We start from the raw sequence: 20,643 nt of genomic DNA, 5'->3' as shown, positions 1-20,643 counted from the left end.
TAAAGGCTTTTACCTTTTTTAATTTTGTATATCTTTATTTACTTCTTACTCTGTGTCTGTCTGTGTGGCTGGTCCTCGGTGTCCTCCTCCTCCCAGATTTCTCCTATGTATTCTTTCTACCTGCCAGCCATGTCTATCCTTTCTCCTGCCTCCCTATTGGCCATTCAGCTCTTTAGTAGACCAGTCAGGTGTTTAGACAGGCAAAGTAACACAGCTTCACAGAGTTAAACAAATGCAACATAAAAGAATTCAACACATTTTTGTATCATTAAACAAATATTCCATGGTGTAAACAAATGTGTCACATTTTTAACTAATATTCTACGTCATGAATCCCTGTCTCAAAAAGCTTTTCCAAACCCATGATAAATAAATAAGTGATAACAGTTTTCTATTGTATTTATTTATTCATTCATTCGTTTGTTTGTTTGTTTATTTGTTTGTTTATTTATTTTTGAGGCAAGAGTCAATAGCCCAGGGTCTCTGGGACTCACCGTGAAGCCAATACTAGTCTTAAACAGGAGGTAATTCCCCCATGTTAATTTTCTACATACTGATGTTATAAGCATTAAAATCATGTAAGAGTCTGGAGCAATGGTTCAATGATTATACGCACTTGCTGCTCTTCCAGAGGACTGGGTTCAGTTCCCTGTACCCACATGGAGGCTCAGAACTGTCTGTAACTCCGGTTCCAGGGGATACAGTGTCCTCTTTTGTCTTCCATTGACACCAGGCAGACATACATGCAGACAAAACATCCATAACCACTAAACAAACAAATAAATAAATTGATGAATGAATGCATAAATAAATCAATGGATGAGTGAGCTTAATATACAAAAAGAATACCTAAATAAATAAACTTAGTATACAGAAAGAATACCTAACTATTAGAGGGTAGAAAATAATTGTCCTCTTTATTTTTATTCAAGATTTCTATCATTTGTCCTGTATTACTTCTATCAGTTCATAGTCTGATTAACTATTGGTTTTCAGAGAGTACTGTACTGATAGCTCAGTGTTATTTGAACTTGACTGTTGTCTTTTATGTGTCTGTTAGTTTTAATTGTTGTCTGTTTCAACTGGCTTACCATTATAGAAAGGAATCTGCAGCTTAAAAGATATGGAGTGTAAATTCACATTTCTATATACCTTTTTGAGAACTATGTATTATTATAACACAATACATGAATTATAATTTCACATGTAAGAATGTTTATGGCAGGTAGGCACAGTGGCACATGCCTATAATCTCAGTACCTGGGAGATGGGAACAGGAGGATTAGGAGTTTGAGGCCAGCCTTGGCTATATTTTCAGTTTGAGGCCAATCTGGCTACATCTGTCTCAGCAGGCTAAAAAGAAGAATGTTTGTGATCAGTAATGTATAGGTATTAAACTAGCTGAAGTATTTAAATGAATTGATCTCAGTTGTATTAAGTTAATGGTTTGAATAAACTTAATAAACATATAAGTTTGAAGGAGAAAATAAAAGGTATTTTTAAAAATAAATTTCCCGCCTTTAATCCCAGCACTCGGGAGGCAGAGCCAGGCGGATCTCTGTGAGTTTGAGGCCAGCCTGGGCTACCAAGTGAGTCCCAGGAAAGGCGCAAAGCTACACAGAGAAACCCTGTCTCGAAAAACAAAAAAAAAAAACAAAAACAAAAACAAAAAAAAAAAAATAAATTTCCATGGTCCTTTTGTTAATTTATTGTTTTTGTTGTTTTAGGATTTTGGCTCCTAATAGTAATTTCCAGGATGTTGAGACTCTCTATAACTTCCTAATCAAGTATGAGGTATGAAAAATATATATTGCTCATATAACATATTGTTTGAATATTAATAAATAGAGTATGATTGCTATTGATATTTTCTTTAAATGAAGGGGGTTTTTGTACACAGGATCTTGCTGTTTTGTACAGGCTGGCCTAAATTAAAACTTCAGAGTGTCATAAAAATTTGCCCGTGTCGTTTGTTTTTCTACCTGTTTAAAAAAAATGTGTGTATTTAAGATATACAAGATAATCTTTTGGTTGGACATAGTAGCTCATGCCTGTAATCTCAGTACTCAGGAAGCTGAGGTAGGAAAATTATCATGATTTAAAGACCACCATGGGCTACGTAGTAACTTCCAGGTTAGCCTGGGCTGTAAGAGATCCTCTCTGAAAAAAACAAACAAAAGGGGGCTCAGCAGTTACATATTGCTTGTAGGTCAGGCGTTCACAACTACCCGTTACTGTCCAGTTCCAGGGGATCCAGTGCCCTCTTCTGGCCTCTGTGGGCATTTGTGCTCACAAAGACACATTAACACACCCATACACATACTCTAAATTTTTTTTTTAATCTTAAAAAACAAACTAAGTATTTATTATTTTATTACTCAAGTAAATAAACACACCTACCATCTTACATAATATTCTTTTTAGTTGGCAATAAAACTAAAATCGACCTTTTTAACAAAAAGAAATCCTAAATTTAACAATGTTTTTAACTACAGTCTTCATATTGTACAGTAGCTTGCTGCATTTGTTCATCTCTGTCTTCCTCCCCAGCCCACTCTTTTTTTTTTTTTTTTTTTTGGTTTTTCGAGACAGGGTTTCTCTGTGTAGCTTTGCGCCTCTCCTGGAACTCACTTGGTAGCCCAGGCTGGCCTCGAACTCACAGAGATCCGCCTGGCTCTGCCTCCCGAGTGCTGGGATTAAAGGCGTGCGCCACCACCGCCCGGCCCAGCCCACTCTTTACCAGTAACATACCCATTATTTTTTATCTTGCTCCCTAAGTGGAATTGCAGTCGAGTCCTGAAATATACTTATTTCAACACAGAATTGTTTCTCATTAGGGAACTTTTAGCATTTTGGGCAGGTCATTGCTTCATTGTGGGAAGACTGCAGGATATTCTATATCCCAGCTCCTCAGGTACTAAGTGCATGGAGCTATCCCAACTATAGTGGGATATAAATATTCTACCACCCTACCCTACTCACTTATCCAAATGGCCTCCAGAGAGGAAGAGCCATTTCTGCAAGGAAAAGTATGATTCAATTTTGTGTTCAGTAACAGCATAGACCCTAGACTGAGCTGAAATGAGGTTGCACTGTGTTTTCTAAATTGACTTCGTGTGTTTTCCTCATCATTGCTGATCCAAGGACAGTACTCTATTGATTGCTAATTTCTGTTTGTTAATAGCTCTCTGCTGCTATTCTTTGTATATCAAGGACAGTACTCTATTGATTGCTAATTTCTGTTTGTTAATAGCTCTCTGCTGCTATTCTTTGTATATCCCATCTCTCAATTTTATGTGGTGACTTTTGTTGTTGTGTGTTTGTTTTCTTAAATTTATTTATCTTATTTCATGTGCATTGGTGTCTGCGTATATGTCTGTGTGAGGATGTCAGATTCCCTGAAACTGAAGTAACACAGTTGTGAGCTATCGTGTGGTTGCTGGGAATTGAACCTGAGTACTCTGGAAGAGCAGCAAATGCTCTTAATTGCTGAGCCATCTCTCCAGTCCTGTTAGTTTGTTTTTGAGACAGGGTCTTATGCTATAGCTTAGGCCAACCTGAAACTTACTATATAGTTCAGACTATTCTTAAACTCATGGTAATTTTACCTCACCTTCCTGAGTACTGGGATTATCAGCTTGTACCCACTCCTAGCTTATGTGTTCATAAGTTTTTTTTTTTTTTTTTTTTTTTGGTTTTTCGAGACAGGGTTTCTCTGTGTAGCTTTGCGCCTTTCCTGGAACTCGCTTTGGAGACCAGGCTGGCCTCGAACTCACAGAGATCCGCCTGGCTCTGCCTCCCGAGTGCTGGGATTAAAGGCGTGCGCCACCACCGCCCGGCCTCATAAGTTTTTAAAATGATCTCAGTGAAGGAGCAGCAGCACATGCTGGGGCTTCACACTATAGGGAGTCAAACTCCCTTGAATGTATTCCTTTACTTTCATCCCTGGTAAGCTCTTCATGTAACTTTTTGTATGCCATATTGTCCATTAACAACCTACTGAGAAGGTAGGCAAGACACCATTTAGTTTTTGTTCTCTAGAACTTGTGCATTTACACATTTACAGCATTTACACAGTACAGCATTTGGGAGGATGGGCAGGAGGATCAAGAGTTCAAGGCAGTCCTCAGCTACATAGTGAGTGAGTCTGGCCTGTATTACCCAAGACTCTGTGTGTGTGTGTGTGTGTGTGTGTGTGTCTGTCTGTCTCTAACACACACACACACAAATATATATAAGTATATATAATGTATTCATGCATAGAGATGATATTTAACAGAGATATTTAACTCCAAATGAGTAAAGAAAAATGTCTTTTAAAAAAAAAATTTACTGATCTTATTTTATGTACATTGGTGTGACAGTGTCAGATTCCCTGGAACTGGAGTTACAGACAGTTGTGAGCTGCCATGTGGGTGCTGGCAATTTAACCCAGGTCCTCTGGAAAAGCAGCCAGTGCTCTTAACTGCTGAGCAATCTCTCCAGTTCCAGGAAAAATGTCTTAATAGTTTAAATTAATGAATATAGACTTCCTGAATATGTGCTTTAATTTTTATTAGTAAGCTAACTGACTGCTTTATAAGTTGTTTAACTTAATGTGGAGTCATGTTGCTTTTATACTGGATATTTCAGTATATGTGGATGGTTGATTTTAAAATTAAAGGTTGGTTCTAGGTATTTTTTAAAATAAGATCTTTTAGAAACTTAAGAATTATTTTGTATTCTTATTATATCAGGATCAAAATCAGTTGTTCAACTATTTTTTTTTTCCTCCCAACCACAAACCAAACAGACTATTCTCTTCCTTCTATGATCAAACATCTGCAGCCTGTTGACATTGATGGTCTGTTTGAATTGGTCCTGGCCTATGGGTTGATACTTTACATCATCACGGGCCCTTGGGGCAAGGACAAAACATGAACAACAACAAAAAAAAAAAAAAAAAAAAAAAACCTAGACTCATAATGTTTTAATTCTAGATGTATATTTAGAAGATTTTAAAATGATTTGTAAAACAAAAATTATAGCGCTGGGACTGGGTATGGTAGCTTATGCCTGTAATCTCAGCATTTAGAAGGCAAAAAGTCAGGTGGATCTCTGAGTTTAAGGAGAGCCTGGTCTATGTAGCAAGTTCCAGGACAGCCAGGGCTATATGGTGAGTATCTCAGAACAGACATACAAACCAAAACAAAAACAAATAAACAAACAAAACCCCCAAAAGCTAATGGACTGGAGAGAGAGCAATGACTTAGTAGTTAAGAGCCAGTGTTGCTTTTGTAGAGGACCCAGATTTGGACCCTATGTAGTGGCTTATAGCTGTGACTGTAATTCTAGGGAATCCAGTACCCTCTTCTGGCCTCTTGAGGGTGCCAGGGATGCACATGATGCTCATTCTTGTGTGCAAGCAAAACATTTGTGTACATTACATATAAAATAAGTAAATCTTAAATACAAAAACTACAGAGCTGGGAAATGGGTCAGTGGGTGAAGCACTTAACATACAAACATGAGGACTGAACCCATGTCAAGGCCAGGTAGGCATGGTAGCACTTTTGTAATTCCAGCATGTGAGAGTCAGAGATGGGATCCTAAGAGCAAGCTGGCTGGCTAGGTTCAAGGTGAGAAATGCTGCCTCAGTATATAAGAGGGAGAGCTGCTGGGCAGTGGTGGTGCACACCTTTAATCGGGAGGCAGAGGCAGGCGGATCTTTGTGAGTTCGAGGCCAGCCTGGTCTACAGAGTGAGATCCAGGAAAGGTGCAAAGCTACACAAAGAAACCCTGTCTTGAAAAACCAAAAAAAAAAAAAAAAGAGGGAGAGCCACTGAAGAAGACATTTAATGTTAACCTCTAGCCTTCACACATATGTGCCCACTTGTGCACACACATAAACCACACAGCTACACATGCAAAAAATAAAATAATTATAAATCACATAAAATTATGATAAACTGTACACTAATTTCACCAATCATTAAGTGTTATATTAAATATATGCATTACTAGAAATTTAATATAGACACATGTTCCTCATTTTAGGCAAAATACTAGGATTGTATTAACTTAAAAGTATATATATAAATTAAAAATACCTATCTTCCTCTCTGTTACATATTTTGGCAGTATTTAAGATCATACCTGGGACTTTATGCATGGTAGGCAAGCATTCAACCAGTAAGCTACACCTCTGGCCCTAAAATAACTGTATTTAAAAATTATATATACTTAGAGTAAATGAAGCATTTCTTCATAAGTATGGGTAGTTTCTTATGAAAACATTGAAGAAAGTTATGGAACTTTTCAAGTAAGTAATAACCTGACCACCATAGATCATTTTTATGATAAGAACCTTTAAAGTAATATTAATTGAATCAGGGTAGGAATATTTTTACCCACCAAAAAACATGGACTAGCTAGTAAAACTTGAGTTTCTTTTATAGTGCTGGATATTGTGTTCCAGGCTTCACACTACAGTGAGCTGCATCTGAAGCTCTTTACATAGTTTTGAAAGTAATTGAATAGAAGATAGTTTTATTGAGTTTCTCTCCATTAGTTCTGAATTTCTGAAAATTTAAATAATATTGTGTTGTTGGTTGATTTATCTGATTAAAAGAGAGAGAGAATTTACTACCCACTGAGATGACACTTGCTGGTGGGCAGTTTGCTGAAGGGGATGAGGCAGGAGTATTATAAATTACGAACAGCTTAGGTGCACATTTAAAAATGAAATTCTGCATGCTGGGGTGTAACTCATTGGGTATACTTGGCTAGAAGGCCCTGGGTTCAGTCTCTAGCACCAAAACAAAAGACACACATAATTTCCCTCTACAAGTTTCAAGGTTCTTCTTCCTTGTACATAACACTTAATGATTGTCTGCATCAGTAGTAGGGAGCTTCAAGAACTAAAGACTGTAGGCCAGCTTGCTGTGCAAGCCTGGTGATGTGAGTTTCATTCCTGGAGCCCCAATGGAAAGGAGAGAACTGACTCAAAGTTGTCTTTTCACCCTGACACATGCCTACACACTAATGATAAAATAAAATTTCAAAAAATAAGATTCCTTCATTTTGTAGGTTTCGGGTGTACAATGCTTTGAATGATGGACTTTCATATTTGTGGTTTTATGAATTAGGTCTTTGAATAACACTTTAAAATACACGTGTTTAGGAAATGTCCATGGGCTGGAAGGTAGCTCTGGGGTACAGCATTTGCTTAGCATGCATAAAGCTCCGAGTTTGATACCCAGAACCATAAGGAAGGGGATAGAGAGGAAGAAAAGGAATGAATGAATGAAATGAATGAATGAGTGATGATGGGGGAAGGAAAGAGGGTGAGACAGAAATACCTGTTAGTCAAACCTTTTCCTAAATCAGATCTTCCCACACATCTTACAGTATTTTTTTCTGTCCAGTTGAATGCCAAAGTAACGTGCTTTTCAAAGACTCCAGGACAGTCAGGTCCATCTTGCTTCTACTATTTCTAGCTCTGAGACTAGACTGAGTTGTAATAGCAGGAATGAAGTTTGCACATATTTGAGTGTTAACATTATAGTCACCAAACTTCTTTCTGTTGCTGTCTTAGTTGTCTTTTGGGTAGTGACTGAAGCTCTGTGATTCTGCTCTTAGAATATGCCCCATTTGAATTATGCTTGCATCACTCATTTAGTTTAACATACCTCCTTAATAACTGTATTTTGGTTCTTTTCAGGTAAACAAAAATGTCAAATTTACTGCCCAGGAACTTTATGATTGTGTTTCTCAGACTGAGTATCGGTAAGCACATCTATATGTAGATAATGAGACATCTATAACAAACTTTTACCCTGTTTGCTATCACTGTGGGAAGGCAAAGCCATCTTTTTATGGTGTATGTATGTGTGTGTGTGTTAACATGAGTGTGTAGGCTCATAGAGACCAGCTGTGGAGGTCAGCTGTCTTTCCACCTTATTTTTGACATAAGTGTCTGGCCTATGAGCTCTGGGGATCTGCCTGTCTCTGCCTCCATAGCAAGAGGATTATAGGCAGATGCTGCTGTGCCTGGCTTTTTATGTGGAAGCTGGGAATCTGCATTCAGGTCCTTATGCAAGCATGTTACTGAAGTCATCTCCCCAACCTCTCTTATGATTTTTTAACCTTTATTGATACAAAATACTTCATATATGTAAAAATCCTATGTTAATTTATCAGCTATATAGTTTCAAGTGGTTTTCAAATGTTTGACCTCAAGATTCTTTCATGCATGCATGCATGTATGTATGATCTTTTTTATTTGCTCTGTGGCAAGGTCTCGCTGTATTGCCCAGACTGGTTTTGAACTTGTGAAAGCCAACAAGTCCTCCTGTCTCAGCCTTCCTAATAGCTGGGACTGTGGACATGTACCACCATCTATTTTTATGGATTATTTGTTCATGTGGGCTGTATCTGTCTGTTCTGTGTGAATTTAAACTTTAGAGTGTTAGATGGGCGTGGTGTATACCTGTAATCTCAGCTACTTGGAAGCCTGAGACATGAAGATCACATATTTAAGCCAGACATGGCAATTTAATAAGACTATCAGAGGAAGAAAGTAGAAATATTTTTATTTTAACTTGGACTCGGATAAATGGCTTTTATAGGCTCCAAGGAAGAACCACCTTGCAGTTAGGGAGTATCCAAAAATATAATGGGCTGCTTCTCATGTTTGTGAGGGTCCCATTACCAAGAGGTAAGTGCTCAAGGGAGCTGACTCACTGGAATTCAGAGAGAGTCTGGTTATCTGTCCACCAGGTGAGTCCTGAGGAAAGGAACTCAGGAACTCCATCACCACTGACTGCACTGAGCAGCCTCCTGCACGGACAGCTCACTGCAGGAACTGACTGAGTGGTTGGTGCCAGAACCCTGACTCACAGGAAGGGAAGACCTCAGCACCACGAGGCTAAAGAGGAGAGGGAGCGCCTCCTAACTTGGAGGGGAGGGAAGGGAAGGAAATGGAGGGTACAGAAATAGACTCGCTTACTGAAAGATACGTAGAGTAAATGACCAAGGATAGGAATATGGACCTGCCCTTTTTGTTTTATTTTAGAATTTATAAGAAAACATTTTCATCTCTGCTGTTTTGAACCTTGTGCAAAGCTTTTCTGAAAACAAAAAGATTGAGTAGTTGTGAAGGATTGGCAGCAAAGTCACAATTTTAAGTATAGGAAGTAGACCTAGAGTAACTCAAAGCCAAAATTTTTTTAAATAATATTTTTATTCTTTGAGAATTTGAGCAGTATATTTTGATCATATTCACCCCTCCCACCTTCCTACTTACCCATTGTCATGTGTTTCTCTCTCCCTCTCCTTCTTCTCTCATCAAGTCCAGTATGTGTTGGCCAACTACTCTTGAGTGTGGGACCTACCATGGAATGTGGTAATATAGAGGTCACACCATTAAAGAAATACTGGCTTTGCCTTTCCTGACAACTGTCACATGCCAACAACTCCTCATAGAAGGGTGAGACTGTGCCCATACCTCCCTCCCTGCATACTTTGATTTTGTCTGCCTTGAGCTTGTGCAAGTCTTGTCTATGCTGTACCAATCTCTGTGAGTTCATATGTGCATCTGCCCTGTTCTGTAGAGAAAACAACATTTCTTTGACATCATCTACTGTCTCTGACTCTTACAATCTTCCCGTCCTCTTCCTCAAAGATCCATGAACCTTAAAAGGGGAGGGTATGTTAGAGATGTCCCATTTAGGGCTGAGTACCTCCTAAGGCTTTTACTCTCTGCATGTTGACCATTGTGGTTCTCTGGGTTGATCCCGATCGCCTGCATTATGAAGCTTCTCTGATGAGAGTTGAGACAAGCATTGTCTGGTATAGCAATAAGCCATTAGGAGTCATTTTAATGCTGTGTCCATTTAGCAGAACTACTAATAGCAGGTTTTCTACAATTAACAGTGCCAGGTGTGGGTCCATCTTCTGGAACAGGCCTTATATCCAGCCAGAATTTGGTTTGTTACCACATAACATTCATGCCACTATTGTACCAGTGGGCGTATTTTGCCAGGCAAGTAATTATTGTAGCTCAAAGGGCTCATGGCTGAGTGAGATTGATGATACTTTTCTCCTCTGGTAGCATGCCTAGCACCTTCCAGCCATGTAAAAGCCAACCAGTTGGATGAAACTTCCGGGGCAGTACCCACTTGATTTCTTGATGTTTATGACTCAGTTATATGGTGTTTCCAGCAATAGGATCTTACTGTCAAATTTTGAAGGGTAACCAAGAACAGTGCCAGTAGTCTATAATGTTTAGGGGTCTATTGGATCCCATTGGCTAACAACTTAAAAAGAAGTAACTCATCCCTGGCAGTGGGTTTTTATTTGGTAGCACATGGTATCTAGTTCAGGTGTTGTACTCTCATTATTAGGATAACTCAATTTAAATTCCTTTTACATGTATATGTATGTGTGTGTATATATTTGTGTGTGTGTGTGTGTGTGTGTGTATGTGTGTGTGTGTGTGTGTGTGTGTATAATCTTAGGAAGCTTCCAATGTAGTAGGTTTCCATATGGCTTTTTTAAAAGGTGGTTAGTATTAGTTAATCCTCTCCATATTCTCTCCTCTGACCATCCCTCCCATCCTCTACCTACAAACTGGATTTTAGTCAGTCTCTGAGAAGCCATACATCCTCAGGAAGTGGGGCTTGTTCATATACAGTGTATTTACTTTTTGCTGTCTCTCCTTCCTCTCATGGAATCCTGAATTCTGACTAGTTCTTTTTCCCTTAGTATCTATCCTACATCAATGGATCCAGTTGTGGGAGGAGAGGTAGCTATAGTCCTCTCCAACACTGTGGACATGGCTCTGAGCCATTCCAGAAGCCAAGGAAGTAATTACATTCTTTTTTCTTTTTTTTTTTTTTTAATCTTTCAAGACAAGGTTTTTCTGTGTGACAGCCCTGGCTGTCCTGGCGCTCACTTTGTAGATCAGGCTGGCCTCTACCTTCTGAGTGCTGGGATTAAAGGCATGAGCCACCACTCTTGGCTTGTAATGACATTCTTAGTGTAATGAAGATAACTACCCTTTCTTGAATACCTAACATGCCAGAGATTATATTAGATAACTGAGTGTTCTTCCTGAACTTATAGAGACCATCTCTTAGTTGGAGATATGTTAAATACAATGCTTTGATGCTCTAAAACTAGGGGTCTTGTAATTTGTAGGCCCCTGTTAGCTTTTAACAAGTCAACTGGATTCATCTCAGATTTTCCTTTTAAAGATTTATTTATGTGTTATGTATACAGTGTTCTGTCTGCATGTATGCCTGCATGCCAGAAGGGGGCATCAGATCTCATTATAGATGGTTGTGAGCTGCCATGTGGTTGCTGGGAATTGAGCTCAGCACCTTTGGAAGAGCAGTCAGTGCTCTTAACCTCTGAGCCAGCTCTTTAGCCCCCTCATATGAAAAATAAATTAGAGCTGGAAAGATGGTTCAGCAGTTAAGAATACTCATTTCTCTTTTAGAGGACCTGATTTTTGTTTCCAGAACGTAAGTTGGGTGGCTTACAACCCCCTGTTAACTCCATCAGTATCCTCCTCTGGCCTTTGGGCTCCCACACGAATAAACATATGCACATATGTAGCAGGTTTTTTCTTTAGGGCCACCAGCCAGCTCCCAAATCATGACACAGAGACTTAATAGTTATGAATGCTTGGCCTTATAGTATGCTTGTCCCACTAGAACTTAGAACTTAACCTCTTTCTCTTCATCTACGTTTTGTCTTAGGGCTTTTTATCTTTCTTTCCTTCTGTATGTCCTGTTTCACTGCCTTTTGTGTCTAGCTGGCTGGTGACTGCCTGGCTTCTGGACCAGGGCATGTCCCTCTCTTTCTCCCTTGTTCTCTCCTACTTCTCTTTCGAGCCTAGATTTCTCCTCCTACATATTCTCTCTGCCCACTTGCCCCTGCTATCCTAGCTGTTGGCCATTCAGCTCTTTATTAGACCAGTCAGGTGCCTTAGGCAGGCAAGGTGAAACAGCAACACATCTTTACATAATTAAGCAAGTATAACATATTTTTACATAGTTAAAGTAATATTCCGCAACTTAAACAAATGTAACACATTTTTGCCTAGTAAAAGAAATACTCTACAACACACATAAGTAAAAATAAATCCTTTTTAAAAGTAATTTTAAAAATTGTGATGTTTGCATGGAGTATATTAGCTATGACTTCCTCCTTTCCACATTTTTTGTTTATTTTGAGACAGGGTCTCACTATGTAGCCTTGGCTGGCCTAGAACTCACTATTAGACCAGACTGGCATCAAAGTCAAATAGACCCACTTGTCTCTGCCTCTGTGTCTCAAGTGCTGAGATTAAAGGTGTGTATCACTACTTCCAGCATATCCCACCTTTGGTTTAGAGTTATGAATATTCATTTAATTGCTAGTTGGCTTACACCAGTAATTTGGGATGAGGAAGTGCATAGGTCAGAGGACAGTTCTCTTTTAATGCCGTGTGGATTCTGGAGACCACTCAGGTCATCAGGCTTAGCAGCAAGCTTACCCACTGAGCTATCGTGCTGGCCCACCCACAGCCTTTTTAAGAGTGGCAGCATAGCACCTTGTCTTTTCTCAAGTGTCCGTTTATGGTGATATTTTATTTGTACTGAAATTTGATTTTATTTGTATGTTAATAAATAAAGTTGCCTGGGGGTCAGAGATAATAGCAAGCCATAGCAGAAGCACTTAATCCCAGCACTTGGGAGGCAGAGCTATGCAGATCTCTGTGTGTTCAAGGATACAGCCAGCATGGAGACACACACCTTTAATCTCAATTACCAACCATAGAAGACCTGGAGGTCTGTACAGACAGGCAGTGACGAGGACATGTGGTTGGGTTTACAACCAATGAGAAGGCAGAACAGAAAGTCAATAAAAAGACAGATACACAGGAAGTAGGTCTCTTTCTGAGGGGAAGGACAAAAGTGGCAGGAAGGGTAAGAAAGGCGGTTTTAAGTCTCAGCTCTCAGCTACTGCTCTGACCTCTTGGGCTTTTAATTCAATGTATTTGGTTCTGTGTTTCTTTTTTTTTGTTGTTTTTGTTTTTGTTTTTGTTTTTTCGAGACAGGGTTTCTCTGTGTAGCTTTGCGCCTTTCCTGGAACTCACTTGGTAGTCCAGGCTGGCCTCGAACTCACAGAGATCCGCCTGGCTCTGCCTCCCGAGTGCTGGGATTAAAGGCGTGCGCCACCACCGCCCGGTCGGTTCTGTGTTTCTTATTTAATAGGATGGTTACATCTACATCCGTTCTTTCAGGAAGTGAACTCCACAGTTCACCTTTATTTAACTCTCCAACTGAAGAAGATACAGTGTAGCCATCTGTCCTACAGTGTTACTTACCCCCTGTTGACATCTAAACATAAGCTAGGAGAGGTCTTTCAGAGAGTAAGGTAGAAAATTAGGCTGTTTAACACACAGTATTCTACTTAAACATTTGACTTTGCTCATTTATAGAGGTCTGTCATGGGAACTCTCATTTTTAAATTCTAGGAATTACAGCTAGAAGTCTTCTCAGTTGGGTACTTAATCTGTACTCACTGGGAGGCTGTGGCGCTCGCCTTTAATCCCAGCACTCAGGAGGCAGAGCAGGCGGATCTCTGTGAATTTGAGGCCAGCCTGGTCTACAGAGTGAGCTCCAGGACAGACTTACCAAAGCTATACAGAGAAACCATGTCTCAGGGGGCGGGAGAATCTATGCTCTTTGCTAAGGAGAGCATTTTCTCTCAAATTGTCACATCATATTAAGAATATTGGCTGGTGGAACACTTGTCTCACATGCATAAAGTCTAGGTTTAATCATTAGTACTGTCAAATAAAAAGAATTCTTAATGTATCCTAGGGAAATGGACACAATACATTTAAAAAGATTTCTGTACTTTCATATTTAGTTACAGTAGCCAAGATATGAATCAATCTAAATGCCTACCAGCTAATGAATAGGTAAGGGAAATGCTCTGTGGAATACTGTGTAGCTTTTGAAAAGAAGGAAGTCCTGTTGTTGCAGCCACATGGATGGACCTGGGCACGCATATGTTGAGTGTCTTATGATAACAGAAAAACAGATACTGTATGGGCTTGCTTTTTTGCAGAGCCAAAATAGTGGGATCCAGAAACAGGCAGGAAAGTGGTGGTCACCAGGGCCTGGAGGTAGTGGTTGAAGGGTTGGGTGAATGTTAATTAAAGGACACAAAATTTTAGTTATGAGTAGTAGTTCAAGAGATGTTTGGGATGTAATATGTGTATTAAATACTTGAAGCCAATTCCATGATGTATACATATTTCAAAACATACCATATACAGTAAATACCTACAATTGTTATTTTTGTTGTGTCTTTGTTTTGAGATAGGAACTCACTCTGTAGTCCATGCTGGCCTGGAACTCATTAAGTATGGCAGACTGGCCTTGAATTTGAGGATTTTTCTGCTTTAGCCTCTCATGAGCCACCACACCCAATTTAAGAATTGTGTGTGTGTGTGTGTGTGTGTGTGTGTGTGTATTTGTACCATAGCACACATGTGAAGGTAGTGGACAGTTTGGAGAATCACTTCTTTCCTTCTATGTGGTTCCAGGGGTCAAATGTGGGAGTGGGCTGGAGAGATGGTGCAGAGTTAAGAGGTCATATTGCTTTGGAAAGGCCTAGAGTTCAGTTGCCAGCACTCAACTTGGTCAGCCAACAACCACCTGTAACTTCACTCCCAGGAAATCTGACACACTCTTCTGGCTTCTGTGGGTACTACATTCATATGCATAAGTTCACACATAGACATACATGTATACATACAGTTATAAATATTTCTTGAGATACGGTGTGTAGCTCTGGCTAGACTGGAACTCACTACATAGACCAGGTTGCCTGGAACTCAGAGATACCTGCCTGCTTCTGCCTGTGGAGTCCTGGGATTTTTGACTATCCTGGTGATTTACCCTTCTTTTTCCCTTAGGGAAAAATTAGCCATTGGATGCCGCCAACTGATTGAGATGGAGTATACCATGCAGCAGTGTAATGCATCTGTCTATATGGAGGCCAAAAACAGAGGATGGTGTGAAGACATGTTCAACAACAGGACCTAAGTTCTTGAGGAATGATATCTATCATCATGAGTAACACAGTAACTTTCAAAATGGTTGCTTTTTTTAAACCAAACCTAGGATAATTACAAAAAATCTTTCAGAGATACAAAAAAAAGGTTTTATTGACCATCTCATTGAATCCGCTGTAGGATAAACTAGTCCCAGCTCTTCTGGAGTTGACAATACTTCCTACCTCTAAAGACAAGAGAGCCATCTTCTTAGTGTTCCTGAGGCAGGAATCACTGTGACATGATGGCAGCCCACAGCCTCATTATCTCTCCTAACTCTGACTGAATGTGGGCATATGAGCAGACACTGCCAAGCCCTAAGACTTAAGACATGACCATGCTACCACATTCCATGAATGGGCTGCTTTCGTGAACAAACTGTCATTTATTTAAAACTGGTGGGGAAACCCACCACCTCCTTTCAGGGATATGAAGTAGAATTTTGATCTAGCACCTTCTCTGTAGCTGCTTTTGGGGCTTGTGTCATTTTTCTTTGCATTTCCAGTGGGGAAGAGCCCCTCTGAGGTTTCCCCTTAAACAAGAAGCAGTATGGATTTGGGGGATTAGATGGCAGGGGCTGCTGTTTGCCCCTACCTAAAACTCAAGTGTTTAAATTGACTTAGTTACACATTAAGTTGGAAATCCTTGTTTACTGGAGTGTATTATGCTTTTGTTAATATATTAGATTAAATTAGATTTGATATTCTATAATAAATGTTTATTTTTAAATAGCAATAAATAACTTATTTTTAGTAATATTTTGTTTTTCACCTTACTTTCAAATACTTTCTGAAATGAGTATATGGTGTGATTATAAAAGTTTGAGTCTTTCCAGTAAAAAGACTTGACTCTGGATATGCAGTAGTAGTTGGTACAGGATCTACTCAGCTATATGTTTGCAAGGCTAGAAAACCCACATGTTAAAGGTGAGTGTTTCAGCAGAACCATGAGCCTCTAGAGGGCTAGAAGCTTCAGCATGCAAGGAGGTTTTCCTTCTTAGTTTTTAAGACTAGTGTATTGATACATAGCCCTGGCTGGCCAGAAAAGTCAGTTTGACCTTGAATGTGTGGCAGTTTTCCTGCTTTGGTCTCCACAAGGCTAGCATAGGCATGTACACTACCATGTTGACTTCAGTAAACGTGCTAGCCATGAAAGCATGAGGACCTGAATGCAGATTCCCAGCTTCCACATAAAAAGCCAGGCACAGCAGCATCTGCCTATAATCCTCATGCTATGAAAGCAGAGACAGGCAGATCCCTAGAGCTCACAGGCCAGACACTTATCTCAAAAGTAAGGTGGAGAGTGATTGAGTCACTTCCTAAGAAAGGTTCCTCAGTGAACCTTAATCTCCCTGACTCAGCTGGACTGTCCAGCAAGCCTCAGGGATTCCCCTGTCTGCTTCCCCTGCACTAACATTACAAGTATGCACCATTACTGGCTTTCTCATCTTGGTGCTGAGTATCACACTTTTTTTTTTTTTTTTTAATGTGGTACAAGTAATGTTGAATCCCTTAGGAAAGGCAACATTTGAGGGTGCTTTTGACTCCAGTAGAATGTCTTTATGGGGCACATTCCAAGATCTAATAGGCAATGAATTGAGTTTATAAAGTGGCTTGTTACCCAGTGCATACCACATAGTTTTCACATCTAAGTAGTCAGTTTGTCAGCACTGACTACTATATGACTACAGCTGGTCATACTGAATTAAACACAGGATAGTGTGGTTCTCTCGGGAATGGATCCTAAGAGCAATGAAAATACAGGGTGGCTGGCTTGTCCAGTCTCTGGATTGCAAGCGCTGTGAGTGGCACTTTGTAGTGTACAAATTTGTCTGAATACTCGGTAGAGAAGGACATTCATCCCAGCCTGTCATGATGATTCCAGGCTGAAAAGCACTCCACCAGACAGGTGGGCCAGGAAGTCGTCAAGTCGGAGGATTCAAACACTGACCTGGGCTCTGAGAATTGACCAAGACACTAGATAAACATGGAGTGACTGGCAAAACTGCTCCATTAAAATGACATTCAAAATGTTGAGAAAGTAGCACTCAGGTCTGTCTTGTGATGGTCTTCTCTGAGACAAGCAAAGACCTACAATGTCAAAGTGAAACAACTATCTATGAAGTTCTAATCTGCAGTCACAATTGTCCAAGTCCTGTGCAAGTCCAGGGTTACAGACTTCAATTCTTTAGTCAGTTTTCCTTGACCCCAGAAACAGCGCTGGCTACCAAACCAGAATATCCTCTCCTAGAAAGGAAGTAGAAATTTCAGGTTTTGTAAAATTAGGTTGGAAAAATGCCTAAAATGGAACCAAATGCCTAAAATGGAATTTTCAAAAATACATTTTGTATATATAATAACTATTTTGCCTGCATATATGTGTGTATGACAGGTATGTGTCTGGTGCACACAGAAGTCAGAAGAGGGCAGTGTGTATACCCTGGAACTGTACTTAAAGACAGTTGTGAGCCAATATGTGGGTACTGGGAATCAAACCTGGCCTCTTTGTAAAAGCTGTAGGTGCTCTTAATCTCTGAGCCATCTCTCCAGTATAGAATTTTATTTATTTGAGGCAGGGTTAGGTATTCGGTAAAGGCTGGTTATGCTCACATATAATACCCAAGGTGAGAAAGCCAGTAATGGTGCAAACCTGGAATCCCAGTACTGGAGAAGCAGACAGGAGATTCCCTGAGGTTTGCTGGTCAGTCCAGCTGAGTCAGTGAGCTTAAAGTTCACTGAGGGAACCTTGCCTCAGGAAGTGGGAGGAATGTAGTCCATGTTGACCCCTGTTCTGCGCGCGCGCGCGCACACACACACACATCCATGGAGGTCAGGCATGGTGGCTCACACCTATAGTCCAGATATTCAGAAGGAAAGGGTAAGAAGATTACCACAAGTTTGAGACCAGCCTGGTATACATAGTTTTGTCCAGAGGCTAGCCATAGCTATAAAGCAAGACTGATGGCTTACAACCATCTATAACTTCAGTTCCAGGGAACTGAACCTCACTTTTGGCTTCTGGCTGGCATGCACCTGGTACACAGGTATACGTGCAGACCATACATCCCCATGCATAATTGAAAAACAAAAAAGTCCATGAAGCTGTGTGGCACAACTAATCCCAGCACTCAGGAGGCTGAGGCAGGATTGCTATTAGTTTAAGGCTAGCTTGGGCTACATGAAAGTCACTCAGATCTCAACTACTCCTTCCTTACTCCCTCCACCTGGCTGGGATTACAGTAGGCTTGTGGCACCACACTGGGTTTTGTAGCGTGCTAAGGATGGAGTGCAGGTCGTCCTGCAAGCTAAGCAAGCATTCTACCAACTTAACTGCACCTTAGCCCCACAATTCAGTTTTAACATCATTTTTTGAGTTTTAATCTCTTTTCAACCTCTACAACTCTACTGTAAACTAATGGTTACAAGCTAAACTATCAACTCAATACAGATGCCTCCAAGGTAAGAATAACTAGTTCCCTAATGAGGTAAAATATAAACTTGTCCTACCTTTCTTCTGAGCCTACTTGAACCACTTTATGGGTTAAGCTAGGGGAAAAAAAAATCCCCTTGTAGAATTCTGTGAGCTTTATTGAATGCATAATCACGTAATCACCAGTTCATTCAAGTCAGAAGTCACATCACCCCTACAAATTCTTGTGACCTTTTGTGGTTAACGCCCATCCCTATCTTTGGGTTTATGCCAGATGTTTGCTATTTCTTCTGTTTCCCCTTTTCTAGAATGCTATAGAATTGGAGCTTTTGTGTTATGCTTTCTACTTATGTATGCAGGTACTTGCCCATGAGGAAGCTCGTTTTATAAGGGGATATTTTCCTCATTTGTTTCTCCACCTTATTTAAAATATGAAAATTGTTTGACCTATAGCTACCTGGGAGATGGCCAGGATATCACATCTGGGATATTCCAATAGGTGAGGGGCTTTTAGAACACCTATGGTCAGGCCCTGCTGTGTCTAAACAGAATAAGCTGTGCCAATAGAGATTAATACGTCGTCTACTTTTGAGTGTTCCCTCAAAGTAAAAAGCCTAAATGACATCACAGCAAAGGAAAAGTTTCCCTGACTGCCAACCTCATGAATTTACTTGCTGAAAATTGTCGCCTAAGCAAGTCATTTTAGCTTTTTCCACCATCGTGAGTGCCCATCATGGAGAAGTACCTTGTACAATGACCACTGCATCTAGTTGAAGACCACCCTCAAGAACTTTCCCAAGTCAAAGCCAAGCATTGAAACTGGAGTTAAGACTGTCCTGCCAAAGATGGGCTTAATAATTGTATTGGGGGAAAATTATGTTGGTATGTCTACAAAAGCCAAGGTTCAGAAGCTCAGCCAGTCTGTGGTAGATGCTCTCAAAGGTTCAGTCTTCTGCCATCTGTGTAAGTTCTCACACTGAGCAACAGTCAAATGCTTCCTGAATAGACAGCATTAAGTTTATTGTCCTATCCTTAGTGTCCCCCTAGTTTCAAGATTAAAGTGCCCCTTTGGCTGGAGGAGACCCATCACAAATTTGCATGTCATTGTGTAGGACCATGCTAATCTCTGTATAGCTCAAATTTTAGTATGTGTTGTCAAAGCAGGGGCTGATTTTTACTTCTCAATGCTTGTAATCTCTTTATTTTGCAGTATTCTAGTGTACACCATTAGCCAGTTGGTAGGCTACTGTGGCTTTCTGTTTGGGGAGCTCCAATCCCACACAGGTTTGAGTGAACGAATCTGATTTTACTTTTATAACTAACCACCAATGTAATTGCTTTGTCCCAGGTTTTACTAAACTGCACTTTTCAAAGTGCCTACCTACATGATCTTGCAGTTCCTCCTGCATCTAGGAACTCTACTTTCTGTATGTTCCAACTTTGGTTATTTTAATACATCTGTATCATTGTCAGTAAGGTGGAGAGTTATTAGCAATGGAGTTCAGGGTCACAGGTAGAATATTTGTCTGCCCTGTGGGAAGCCACTAACAATCTCAAGTACTGGCAAAAAGTTTGGGTTTTGTTTGTTTTCCTTAGATAGTCTGTATGGCCCTGGATGGCCAGGAACTATGTACGTAATAGGCTGCTTCTGCCTCTCCAGCGCTGGGACTACAGGTGCATGCCTCTGTAACATCACTATTTCATTGGCCATTGTGCAAATACTTGTCACTGAATCACTTTAACTTCTGATAAAATTGATTGGTGGCAGTTGTTCCTTTGTACCCCACCCACTGGACTTTGTAATGGTGGATTTGTTGTTTGGCCTCCCTGAAAACCTGACATTCCTTCTGATTTTCCCTTTTATGACTCACTTCACTCTATCCCTTGTTCCCCTTCTTGTTAATGTATGTTAAAACCCACCCAGATCCTTCAAATCCTTTGTTGAAGAGAAACAAAAAAAAAAAGGAATACTAGAGACTTTGCTGTGATTCAGGCACCCGAGACGACCCTGCAACTACAGGATTGCTCTACCTGGACCCTTTATCCTCTTCCTCCTTATGGAGATGTTAAAGGTTAGATCAAAACACTGGCTTGTTAATAAGGATTCTTGCATTCTG

The 20,643-nt window shown here is 40.1% G+C and overlaps 1 protein-coding gene across 4 annotated transcripts in view; it reads left to right on the top strand.

The window, feature by feature from the left end:
* Swt1 (SWT1 RNA endoribonuclease homolog) overlaps positions 1-15,853 on the top strand; it is a 67,778-nt gene extending 51,925 nt beyond the window's left edge. For 2 of the 4 annotated variants that reach the window (XM_052737159.1, XM_052737157.1), the window contains 3 exons: positions 1,728-1,794; positions 7,703-7,767; positions 14,960-15,853. In XM_052737159.1, the coding sequence (XP_052593119.1) occupies positions 1,728-1,794; positions 7,703-7,767; positions 14,960-15,089 (262 nt within the window). In that variant the 3' untranslated portion in view covers positions 15,090-15,853. Of the gene's footprint in view, positions 1-1,727; positions 1,798-7,702; positions 7,768-9,332; positions 9,470-14,959 lie in introns of those variants that run through there. The other 2 variants (XM_052737158.1, XR_008217924.1) reach the window with 2 other exon arrangements.
* Positions 15,854-20,643: the final 4,790 nt, after the last annotated feature.

Source organism: Peromyscus californicus, unplaced genomic scaffold (genome assembly GCF_007827085.1).
Source record: "Peromyscus californicus insignis strain IS unplaced genomic scaffold, ASM782708v3 Scaffold_14__1_contigs__length_90479793_seg_2, whole genome shotgun sequence".
Taxonomy (NCBI): domain Eukaryota; kingdom Metazoa; phylum Chordata; class Mammalia; order Rodentia; family Cricetidae; genus Peromyscus; species Peromyscus californicus.
This window is presented reverse-complemented; position numbering and strand designations above follow the sequence as displayed.